This window comes from Ahaetulla prasina, chromosome 5 (assembly GCF_028640845.1).
Source record: "Ahaetulla prasina isolate Xishuangbanna chromosome 5, ASM2864084v1, whole genome shotgun sequence".
Taxonomy (NCBI): Eukaryota; Metazoa; Chordata; class Lepidosauria; order Squamata; family Colubridae; genus Ahaetulla; species Ahaetulla prasina.
Window position 1 is genome coordinate 60,563,883 of NC_080543.1, and position 13,337 is coordinate 60,577,219.

Consider the following 13,337-nt stretch of genomic DNA (forward strand, 5'->3'; position numbering starts at 1 on the left):
GTTGGATCTTTAGGAATTGAGTTTTGTTTCTTCATTCTACTGTGAGCTGTGAGGAAGAGAACTAGAACACAGGGCCAAAGAAAAGAAGGTCCAAGCTTTTCCAAGGAAGTTTGGATCCCAAAGATCCAGGTTTCATTTTTCCAGCTTACTACAGAAGGGGATTGATATGCTGGGCCAGAGAAAGGAAGCTCAGATGTTCAGGATCTGAGCTTCCTTTCCAGGCAGTTCTCCACCCTGTTGAGTGCAAGAGCAATGAAAGTTCACAACTTTCCAGAGCCTGGAACCAGAACTTTTTGACTTTATTTTATAAACAACCCCCCACTCCCCACACAATACAGATTAGAGGGAGGGAGGGAGGGAGGGAGAGAATCTACATTTACACAATATGCTAAGCCTCTCTGGATGATTCATGGAAATTTCTGTAACACCTTACTTTTATCCTGCACAATTCCATATCCATTGTTGGTAGTTTTCCTACTGTCTGAATACAGACTCACCATTTCTGCTTAGCACCAGCCTAAATTGAAACCATTATTAATTGTTGCTTTCAAATTCTAGTTATTGCTTATCAGAAATTGTGATATATATTTTTAAATAACTTGTCCTAAATTATTGATTTGTTGAACTATTAGCCAATAGATGGCAGTCAAGTCAGTGCTAAATGTTGGAGAACTGAAGTTTGAGCAATCACTTTCAGATTCTCATGCCAGATCATATAACTTTGATAATCCAAAAGGGTAGTAGAAGAACAATATGCAGGGTGATTATGAAGAACTATTTGGAAGGGTATAATTCAGTGATGAAATCTGAACTGGTTTACTATTGGTTTTCTGGTTGCGCATATGCACCGCGTGCCAAATGCATGCGCAGTGTGCACTAAATGTGAGGTGCACGCATGCACGTGCAGTGCACACCAAAAGGAGGCATGGGGTAAGTAGAACAGCACACGCGGGGGGTGGTGATTAGCTGTGGCACGCGATCTTTTTTTTTTTAACTTTTAAAAGCATTTTTTAACCTATTTGGCCAAATAGGTTGTAAAAAATGCTTTTAAAAGTTTAAAAAAAGGCTTTTATGATTGCACAGCTCAGCTGTGATTGTCAGAGCCTTTTTTTAACCTTTTAAAAGCATTCTTTACAAACCTATTCTGGCAAATAGGTTGTAAGAATGCTTTTAAAAGTAAAAAAAAGGCTCTGACAATCACGCAGCTCAGCTGTGATCATCAGAGCTTTGTTTTACCTTTTAAAAGCATTTTAACAACCTATTCAGGCGAAAAGGTTGTAAAAAGATGCTTTTAGAAGTAAAAAAAAGACTCTGATGATCGTGCGCCACAGCTGTGATCGTCAGAGCCTCTTTTTTTACTTTTTAAAAACATTTTTACTACCGATTCCGGAGAAAAAAGTAAAAAAATGCCTAAAAAGTAAAAAAAAGTTTTGATGATCAGCTGAGCGACTCATGATCTTTGGAACTTTTTTAAACTTTTTTTTTAAAATGATATTTATTAAATTTCCAACTTATTAAAACACAAAATACAAAAAACACAGCAAAAGAAAAAAGCAGAGAAAAAAGCAGAGAACTGGTAGTAAAAAATGCTAAAAAAGTTTTTTAAAAAAGTTCCAACGATTGCACATCGCTCACCTGATGGTTGGAACTTTTTTTTTTTTTACATTTTTTACTACCGGTTCAGTGAACCAGTAGCCTTTTTTACTACAGGTTTGGGTGAACTGGACCGAACTGGGAGTATTTCACCCCTGGTATAATTTATATGTGCTACTTTCTCATTTAGCTATCACTTAAGGTTATGTGAAAAATTGCTACATATCTTCCGATTCTGTATTTAATTGAAAAAAGATCTAACTACATTTAGTAGGATATATTTAGCTAAATGTGCATAGTTTATAGTCTTTACATTTCAATCCTCCATTTATGTATAGGGGATGGCACCTAATAGTTATCTGTGAGTATGCTTAACTGAACTCTTTAGGGCAAGGCTGTCAAACTCTATTTCATTGTGGCCAGGGTTGTATTTGACCTCGGGGTGGGGGGGGCAAAGTGGGCGTGGCCAGGGAGGGTATGGCCAGTTCAACTTCATTTGTGTCAGGGGTGCCTGTGATGCCCTGAGCACTCTGCCAGAGAAAATGGACTCCCGAGCTCTGTTTTTGGCTGCGATGGCCTCCCACAACCCTCTGCCAGTGAAAACAGAGCTTGGGAGAGCCGCCCACAGCCCTCACAAGCTCCGTTTTCACTGGCAGAGGCATTTCAGGCCAGTCCTCTGCTGTTTCCAGGGCAGCCCCGTGGGCCGGATCTAAGCACCCCACAGGCCTTGAGTTTGACACCCCTGCTTTAGGGTTTACATCTGAGCAGCCTGAATAAAATATAACTGTTACCCTGCAGTTTTTATCCCAAGTAAACATGTCATGGACAGGATGACATTTTATGACACCACAACATAATGCTTTTTAGTGATTTTGGTATAATATCTTACATGAAACCAGCCATTGTGGGTTATAAATTATTTCTTTATGGTATGTTAATTCCATGGTAGAGCAAATCAGGAGTGATGATGATATAAGAACCTGATCTGTAGACAGTCACACTTAAATAACAAGGATTTTATTTTGTTATTAAGAACTGGAATATTGCTATAATATTTAATATGAGAGAGAATCACTTCCCTTCCAAGACTGAGTGGCTGTGGATGCCGGCATCCCGGTACAATCAGCTGAATCCATCGCTGACTTTAGGGGGCAAGTCATTGGCCCCCACGGAGAAGGTCCGCAATCTAGGCGTCCTTCTGGATGCACAGCTGTCATTAGAAGAGCATATGACAGCCGTCGCCAGAGGAGCTTTTTATCAGGTTCGCCTGATACGCCAGTTGTGTCCCTTCTTGGATCGGGATTCTCTATGCACAGTCACTCACGCCCTCGTCACTTCCCGCCTGGACTACTGCAACGCTCTCTACATGGGGCTCCCCTTGAAGAGTACCCGGAGGCTCCAAATGGTTCAGAATGCGGCCGCACGGGTGATAGAGGGAGCAACTCAAAGCTCCCATATAACACCTATCCTGCGCAGGCTGCACTGGCTTCCGGTGGTCTTCCGGGTGCAATTCAAGGTGTTAGTTACCACCTTTAAAGTGCTCCATGGCATAGGACTGGGTTATTTACAGGACCGCCTGCTGCTACCGGTGGCCTCCCATCGACTAGTGCGCTCCCATAGGGAGGGTCTCCTCAGGGTGCCGTTGGCCAGACAATGTCGACTGGTGACCCCCGGGGGGAGGGCCTTCTCTGTGGGGGCCCCAGCCCTCTGGAACGAGCTACCTCCAGGGATACGCCAACTCCCTGACCTCTGGACCTTCCAACGCGAGCTGAAGACTCTTTTATTCCACCGCGCAGGACTGGCCTAATAGTTTTTAATGGGGTTTTTATTAGTTTTTAGAATTTTCAGCCAATTTTGAATCAGTCTTTTAAATTTGTTTTTTAATTTTTGTATCTGTTGTTTTATCTGGCTGTAAACTGTCCTGAGTCCTTTGGGAGAAGGGCGGTATAGAAATTGAAATAATAAATAAATAATAAATAAATACTCTAGAGAACAAGTTTATTTTACTCCTTATTTTCTTAATAAAGAACTATATAATTAAAACATACAGTAGAAAAGTAATACAAAACAGCAACATTACATTAAAAGAATTTGAAATTAGGAATTTTCAATTCTAAAAAAGTTAGATTTCTACTTTAAAATTAACATAGATAGTAAACTAATGTATACAAGATATACATAATTATAACAACAGCTTTCAGATTTATGTTACATATCTTTACTTTAAAACCAGAAAAAAACTCAATAGAATTTAAATTATATTCCTGGTTATTTCTTGGACATGATTACTCCACGTGCTTTTGTAATGCAGTCCCCAAAATTAGACAGCAATATCATAAAAAAGTAGGCCTTTTGTCATTTTTTTAAAAAATCTATTTTTGTCAAGCATTTAAATTTCATCTATTGGCTATACAGAATCACTTTACAGACACTCAAAATGAAACTGGTTGTATTTGTAATCATCTAAGGACAATAAATAGTAAAGTACTATAAAAAAACCCCTCATCAGAAATACAAACTTCATATATTCCACACAATTCATATACAAGAACTATAAAAAAATCTGGAAATTTTAATATCTCAACATCTTACCATGCAAGTGCTAAAACTGTGAATAGGGTACTATTTGGATCTACTGAATTCAATGGCTTTTTTAAAAAGTAAAATAACTTTAATCAACCTTAGAAAGTCAAATTTTAGATATCTTTTTCAGTATAAGAAGTGTTAATAAATTTAAAACCTTATGGAGTGCTCATCTTTCTTTATTACTGGGAAACATAAGGTAACCCAGCTATTCTATTAAAAATGACTCCCTGTTGCATTTGTGGTCAGCAATATACTTGGTTTTAGTACTGATTAGATAATTGCCATTGCAGGAGGAAGAAAATTAGTGTGCTTTAATTGTATCCAACATTCAGGCAATAAAATGTAAACAGTCTTCTTTTAACAAAATAAGCAAAATCTAAGAGAGTAAGGCTAAATTAATTTTAATTAAAGATTAATATTTGACTATCAATTTATAACCATATTGCCTTTGATAGCTTCTAAAAGTCCTGGTTTGGTATATCTTGTAATTTCAAAATTCAATTTAATTACATATGACTTCAGAACAACCACTAATATCTTTCCCCCCTCTATTTCCGTCTACATATAATCTAAGAGGTACATCATTCAAAGAAAACACAAGATCTTATGATAAAATCTTAATAATTAAAAGGGTGTGATGTAGTTCACAATAAAAAATACTGGCTTTTTGACTGTATTGGCAGGTAGGATTTATTAGGATTTGCTGAGCTCTATGGTTGTTGTGTTTTTATGAGGATTACTGGATATATTCAGCTATTTTACTGTGCCAGAGGCAGCAGTGCAAAAACGTGAACATTGCTGCTATAATTAGGAAAGATAGAAGAAGCAAATGCACCTTTAGAAAAATGGGGTATGTTTTTCAATATGCAATTATTGGAAGATGATAAAAAGCTACCTTTCACTAAATCAAATGCTACTTAGAGTATTACAGTATCCACAATTAAATAACTGAAGATGTTTCTGAACCATTTGGGCTACTATTATCCATTCCACTTTATAAAAACAAAACCAAGTTTTTGTTAAAATGCTACAATGTTCATATGTATTTGCTACTTAGGCATGTAAATTCAGAATGATCCTTTTAGAATTTTCCTCTTATTTCATGCCTTTTTAGAAAGATTAATTTATGAAAAGAGTTTAGCATAGCGCTTGTTTTAAATAAAATATTTAAATTTTATTGTTTAGGATCTACAATAAATTCACATATAGATAATAAATCTTTGCTAGAGTAGAATTCCAGTTATTTAATGAACTTTAATTTCAAGCGTCATTTTTGCAAATATGGTATGAATTTGCAAATAGTAATTAAACTAGATACTTATAACTAAAATAGTAGATACATGTATCCTACTATGCATATTGTTAGTGATATTTTTAATTTTGAATCTTTATCTCATGTTAAGCTCTAAATTAGAAAGTATGAACTGTATTTAATAAAATGTAGATCTGAGCAGTAAATCAATATCTTTATTGTTTGTATAATATAAAAATAATTGTACGGTTGTAAATAAAATGCATGTTGATTTTTCTTTTATTACAAGCAATATATATTTATTAAATAAGACTTAGGAGAGTTTCTACTAAATCTAGACTTAATGGTAGGGCGAGCATGTTTAGCAGAGTTGTTAATTAGACATTCAATAGTTGGAGGTTTTCTAATAGAAGCCCCATTAAAATGAAATATAGTTAAGTGGCTGAAAGAAATGGGAATTATAATCTATAAAAGTCAACCTTTTTGTTACTGGTTTAAGTATGATTCAGAAGTGTTGTGCATATTTTAAAAGAAATCGAGGAAGTGCTGTGGTAATGGGAATGATGACCAAATCTTGTGTATAGGCAGCGAGAGATCATCAGAGCTGGTTCACATATTCCCCCCATATAGCAGTAGCAACAGCTATCTTCAAGCACATAGTAACAAACTCTGAAAAAGTATGTTAATATCTAACTCCAAAGCAAAAGAGGCAAAAGCAGCATATATTTGTTGTAATGCAATAGATCAAAAAAACGGCTGACTAAATCTCTGGGTCATGTTAAGTTTTCCATGCAGGCACTATAATGGGATGACAGGAGAAATGCTGAACTGAGAAAATATTCTGTGAGAGTCTAGTTTAGGTATGCAATGTTTACCACAAAAATAGCAATGGCTCCATTCAGTTTAAACAAGCAGAAGAATGTAAATTCACTTTTCTTTTTAATGATCAAGAGTTCATTTATTCTGAAGTTAAAAATAAATGTCATTGTTCAGAAACTGCATGTATATGAACCTTGTTCTAAAGATATTAGCTTTTTATACATTCATTTATATTTTCAAAATAAAAATAAAGTACATGGTTTAGTTTGGGAATAAGAAGATAATTTATTTGTAAACTTTGCTGTTAAGTTATTGCTTTTTCCTTATAGCTTGAGGAAATTAAAGTCAGATGTTTACCTCTTTAAAAAAAAAAGACTACACAAAAGCATGCTCAAAACTAATTCTGACAATTATTTTTAAATTTCTTTAATAATATAAAGATTGCTTCTGAATAAAACTTTCTGAACAACTTTATTAAACTTCATAGACTCACAACCTGAGAGCCCAGTTACAAATAGTGTCTGAAAGGCTTGTATGCAGACCCCAAAAATTACTGTATTCAAATACTTTTGTTAAATTGTAATTCTTTATCTGACAGCAGGGCAAAAGGAAATTGATTTGTATGAAAATAGTAAAAAATAAATGCTGGGATAATAATCATTTCAACACATTTAATATAATTAAATATAAATTTAGTTTTTCCCCCCAGACCTCATAAGTATTTCATGGAATATACCCTCCATCATGCCACTGAAAGGTCAAGAATGGCCTTTGGTTGAGAAAAATGTATCCATCACATTAGAGTTAGGATTCACAAAAGCTTTCTTCTCACAACACACTATTCACCGAAGAGTAACTATTTTGGGAGAACTTGGTGGCCAGGTGGATGTAATCGTATAGCTTTCTTGCAATAGCATGTGTTTTGCAAATGCCTTTCTCTGATCCACTCACTCATTTTAGCCAGTTGTGGTGAGAGAACTTATCATATGATCTTGGGAACTCAGTTCATTTAAGTATGGATACCATGCAAACTTGGTTAAACTTCTCAATCATCAGCATAGGCAAGTGATTCTCAATCAAGCCCAGGCACAAAAGGACGTTAACAGCGATAATGTAGTAACCGCTCCAGGCAACTGTTGATGCCCAGAAATATCCTACAATTCCCACAATAAAGTATGATTTCACCAAAAGCTGGATGCAAGGGCCTCAATATTTGTTATACAGCTTTCTTGTGAAACTTATTTCTGCCTTTCTTAAATTATTTACTAATATTTGGATCATGGCCATTCAAGAACTTACCATATTTAATCCAAAAGTGATTTGTCAACCCATATTTTCTACAGCAACTTTTGATCAGCGAACTATAGAAAATAAAATTTTAAAACCCCAATAAACATTACATGGAGCTCACTAGATCACATGTATTTTATAGATCTTATTTTTAACTTTAAAAAATATTGTAATTTTAAGTTGCTCTAATAACGTGACTGACAATGACATTTTATTTACTGCTCATATTTCATTTCTATTAGATTCTAGTATTAGTGTCCTATTGTTCTTTTTTCTTCTAGAAACTCAACAAGTTTCCATTTGTTTTTAAATAGCATAAAATAAATGAATCTTGCAATTATGCTAGCTCCCAAAAAAATTCTTACATCACAATCTAAAATATCAGTTGATGCATCTACAGTACTCACATTCTTATCATTCATTCTAATATATGGACACTAGATCAAACTTAAAATAAAACCATGGTTAAATTTTAATTTTTCAGCAGGAAATAGAACTCCAATTGCTTGGCAGACTTCTGTATTAATTATTCTACTTAGTCATATATGGATGCTACAACTCATCATCCCACTGTATCAGTCCATTTTAATTGTAGGACAACTGATATAGGAAGCTTGTCTACTACAATGGTTGTATTATACCAAAAGAAGAAATCAATGAACAAGAATTCTTATGTAAGGATGTTGTATTACAATTGATGAATACACATGCATGTTTGGGAAAGTTGTTTATAGATGCTGCAACTGTACACGTGCATGAGTGCAGATGTCTCTGTGAATAAATAAAACACACATTAAAATGAACTGTTTGAGGTGTTTCTAAACTGGCCATATTTGGTGGGAAATTATGAAATTGAAGAGCACCACATTGGGAAACACTATTTTAACTATCACTGAATGTACACAGGCATTTTTGCCAAGGAAAATCAGTGGGCTTAAATTTGCATTAGATTATGGCTCAATATTCTAATCACTTTAATCTTAAATGAACAAAACAAAAAGGTGCTGAAAGTAGGATACTGGATATAAAAGTTCATTGTGGATTTTCATTTATGAAATACATTGCTTTTGGGTGTTGCATTTCTTCCTGCACTTTCACCTAAGCATAATTAATATAAATTTTCTATTCATTTTTCATTTATACTTACATAATTATTTACATTTGAACTTTTTTTCCAAACACTTTTTTGCAGCCTTGGCGGGGGGCCCTATTACTCAGTTAAGGAAATGAATTTTCTCATTTTTAAAATGTTCATATTCATACTTTTCATTTCAATGAAACATAAGCACCAATATGGATCAGAAGCAAAGAAGAATTTAATTTATGATATCTATTAAATGCTATTTCATTCAAAAATGAAATAGTTTGCATTAGAATATCAATTTGCTTCTTCTTCTTACATTAATTCTGTGTATTAAAATATAAAACTATCAGCCTCTGAGGACCAGATAAGCACTGTATCATATTCCAACATTAAGAATCTTTTTTAAGGCAACCAAAGGAAGGTTCACACCTACTATACAGGTAGTTCATTTAATTACCATTCAGAGTTACAGCAGTACTGAAAAGAAGTGACTTATGACCGTTTTTCATATTGACGACTATTGCAACATTCCCCATGGTCATGTAATCAAAATTCAGATGCTTGGCAAATGACTCATATTTATGATAGCTGTAGTATCCTGAGGTCATGTGATCACCTTTTGCGATCGTTTTACAAGCTAAGTCAATTGGGAAGCCAGTTTCACTTAACAACCATGTCACTAAATAGCTGCAATGATTCACTTAACAACTGTGATAAGAAAGGTTGTAAAATGGGGCAAAATTCACTTAACAAATGTTTAATTTAGTAACAGAAATTTTGGGCTCAATTATTATTGTATGTTGTGGATTACTTGTATATGTATAAACATCCAATTGCTCACATATTGCTAAACTTTGATTACATCTTGTACAATATTCATTCAGGAAATTCCAGTAATGAAATTATTCCAAGATAAGCAACCTTTTTCAATAAGGGTCAATTCAATTCAATTGAAGTTTTATTCATTATTGCTAATGTTCAACAGGACCAAGGCCAACACAGCAAAGCACTCAATCCATTTCTTCCCTTAACATCAAATGAATGACTAATATATGGCGCTCATGAGTTATTTTCTGTAAAAACAACTAGCATGAAATTTTGCTGTACTCTAAATACTTAAGTCACTGATTCTTTTTACATGTCCATGTTTACCAGTATAACATTATGAGAAATATATATTCAGATTTAATGAATGCAAATATTCTATAACTAAGAAATCTGAAATCACAATATCAAAAAGTTTGCACAATTTTCTCTAGTAAGGATAAATTTAGTTTACTTTCATTTCTATATCCAAAACACAGCATCACAAATTTCAAGTTTAATTTTGAGAGTTTTTTTACCCTTTGCATGTGTATGCCTTATATATATTATATATATCTATATATATATAATCTACTTTCAGTGATGCAATTTCAGAAACATCACAGAAATTAAACAGATATTTGAAACTTTCTTTAGGCACTCTTTTAAAAGTTTTCTTTAATTGTGTGTCTGTTCATGGCTCCAAAGACTAAATGCAGTTTTGAATGTCCTATGGCAAAGTTTGCACATATACTGTCTTTTGAATGTGATAGCTGACAATGGTGGTGCATGATAAAAAAGTGTGTCAGACTTCTGTGGAACAAATAATTTCTCACTACCTGAAGGGGTTTCTGACAGGCTTGTAGGGCTATCTGGTTCCAAAGGCTGTATTTTGGGAAGCGGAGGGGGTGGAGGCAAAGGTGGTGGTGAAGGAGAATTAGCAGAAGAGCACATCTCAGGTTCTTTTCGCAAAGGTTCTTCCGAAGCTTGTGCCATATGGGACTGGAAATGACTCCACAGTCGGAAATTGGTTCGGAAAGCCTTATTACACACATGGCAAATAAAGGGTTTCACTGAACATAAAAGCTCTTGATGACGCTCTAGCTGCTTGTGTACGGTGAAAATTTTTCCACATTTTTCACAGGGCCACAAACCAGTCTCCTTATTAGCAATGCTTTCCTTTGGTTCCCGGATACTTTCAGAGATCTCCTCTTCTACATCATCCACAGGTTCTTCTTTGATTTGAACTTTCAGCTGTTTGGAAACACTAAGGTCTTCAGGAAGGCATGAGGAATCTTCTGAATCAAAATTGATTTGCTCTGAGGAATCACTAAATACACCATCTTCTTTAGCTGCAAGAAAGCTACCAATTTTGTTAGGCTCTGCTTGATAATGTGGTTTTGAAGCATTACTTACTTCACCGTTGTGCTCCAAAACTGGTAAAGAAAAATTCTCTGTTGGAACCATAGTATTTTGATTGTGCACCTCAACTTGATGGCGCCAAATACTGAAGGAGGATTTAAAAGTTCGCATACACTCTAAGCAAGTGAGCTTCTTATATTCACATGTGACTTCATGGTCATGCTTCAGTTCTGGAGAAGAAAACAGAAGACTGCAGTAAGCACAAACTGTTGCTTTCCGGCATAGCCGCTCATGATTTCCTTGTTCAGTAAGAGATGAAAGTTTAGCATTACAAATGCGACACTGATAAACTTTTTTGTTTTCCACTGGGTTTTCAATGCGACTATCTTCTTTTGGTTTAATAAGAGTTTTATTTCCTCCAACCAGTTTTTCTCCTGGGTGCATTTTTATATGCTGTTTAAACTGCGACAGGAAGCGATACGCTTTCCCACAGTAGGTACAAATGTAAGCTCCTCTATTTCTTGACCTCAGATTCCTTTTGATGACTTGTTGAGCTTGTGAACTAGTTTGTCCCTGAAACCCTGGTTTTCCACGTCTTAATTTAACAATCAAAGCCTTTTTAATTTCCCTTTCTCTTACAATATCAATTAATTTCCTCTGGAATTTTTCATCTAAGACAGCATGTGAACTAGAAGCAGGCGAGGGGTTCTTTACAATTCCATGTTGTGTCTGGCAATGGGTCCAAACTTTGAAGTTTGTGTGAAATCTCTTATGGCAAATATCACAAGCATATGGTTTCTCTGGATTGTGGTACATATTGACATGACGATGTAGCCCTGCTGTTGACCTGAAAATCTTAAGACAGTGTTTGCACTTAAATTTTTTGTTAGGCTTTATTTCCTCCAGTTCACCACATTCATCTCTGCTAACATCAGAATCTGGGAAATCAACAAAGGGTACAGGATTCAAATTCTCTTCAAAATTGTCCTCTGACTCTGGGGAAACATGTTGGTCTACCTTCATTTTTTTTAGTGGTAGCCTTCTGTCTGCTTGAAATCTTCTTTTAGCTGGAAGTCTATTGAGCTCGCTATCTTCTGCTTTAAAAGAGTTAGTGAGTTCCCTGTGGTCATCTTCAGTCTTAAAACAGTCACTTTTGTTGACAGATGATAAAGTATCTCCCACTGTAATTCTTATAATTTCAGATGGATCTGAAAGTGGACTGCTAGGTTCCATTTTAATCTGTACTTCTTGAGAATTCATGTCCCTGTCTGTTGATTGAGAAGCACTGAAGGATCTGAGACGATGTGGATGCATTATCTGTGTCTTATCATCAGAAGCTGCTATTTCTGAAGTATCTTTCATGGGTGACTTTCGTGATATTACATTCAACATTATTCCTTGTGCATTGTTCCCCACTGAAGATCCTTGAGAAAGCTTTAAATCAATAGAAGGTGAAGATATAGGAACTTGACTATCCATTGACAATGACCTTCGAAGAAGACTTTTTACAAGTGATCCACTCCTGTCAGTACTTTGGCTTTCAGGACCAGCTATCCTAGATGGGATTACTAATCCTAATTTTGAATAGTATAGTAAATTCCTGTCTTCACCTGAACTAGTTCCTTTGTTTCTTTCATTCAGCAAAAATGTGGCTTCTGATGAACTGCTTACAGTTTCAGCAGGTGGACAAACCTGTTTCAAGGATACTTCCTCTGCCTTTCCTCTTAATAGTTGATCACTTTCTCCTAGTTCATCAACTGCCAGTTCTTTCTCTACAAAAGATTTCTGTGATAATATTGCATTTCTTTTCATTCTACTTTGATCATCCATTGTAACTGAAGATTCATGGGTCTTTGAGTATCTTAAAGAACTATCTTTCAACCATCTCTTTTCATTTAGTGATAGGCTATGTTGAAATTCAGTTGACTGTTGTGACCACTTAGTTTTGATAGCAACAGATGACAAAAAATTAGAACTATGGCTTATATCATGGAAGGTTTGACCAAGATTTTCCCCCTGTGTTTCATTTTTGCTCTGGCAAACAATGACACTTCTTTTCTGGGAGCCACTTTCATCATCTTCTTGGAATAGTATTTTCTTGATCGGACATGCAGGCAACGGAACTTGAGGACTTCTAGATACAATGTTAGTAAGAAAGGAAATTCCAAGACTGTAGCCTACCTCTTGCACACCAGCCAGACTGCTTTTTTCAACAAACAAAGATGATGAATAAATATAGTTTAATACATTATCAAAGGTATCTGGTTCACAGAAATCAAGCTGAAATACTGACTGAGACTCATTTTCTTTCTTAGTGAAGAGAGATTGGAAGTATTCACTGCTGGCAGCTAGAACATTTTTATGAGCTCGAAATTTTTGATCTCCTACTATGAGAACAACATCACAAAGTTGTCCTTTCAGACGCTGTTCATTTAAAGCACTTAAAAGAGAAATAGCATGTGCGGGATTTATATAATGCAAAAGTCCATCCATGATTAAGTTTATCTGAAAGACAAAAAAGACAGACTCACATTCACAAAATAATTT

General features: G+C 35.2%; 1 protein-coding gene across 3 annotated transcripts in view; it reads right to left on the bottom strand.

Moving 5' to 3' along the window:
• Positions 1–1,190: 1,190 nt before the first annotated feature.
• Positions 1,191–13,337, bottom strand: part of ZBTB21 (zinc finger and BTB domain containing 21) — a 32,018-nt gene continuing 19,871 nt past the window's right edge. For 2 of the 3 annotated variants that reach the window (XM_058186938.1, XM_058186939.1), the window contains exon 3: positions 1,191–13,295. In XM_058186938.1, coding sequence (XP_058042921.1) covers positions 10,107–13,283 — 3,177 coding nt within the window. In that variant the 5' untranslated portion in view covers positions 13,284–13,295 and the 3' untranslated portion in view covers positions 1,191–10,106. The remainder of the gene's footprint in view (positions 13,296–13,337) is intronic. The other variant, XM_058186940.1, reaches the window with a different exon arrangement.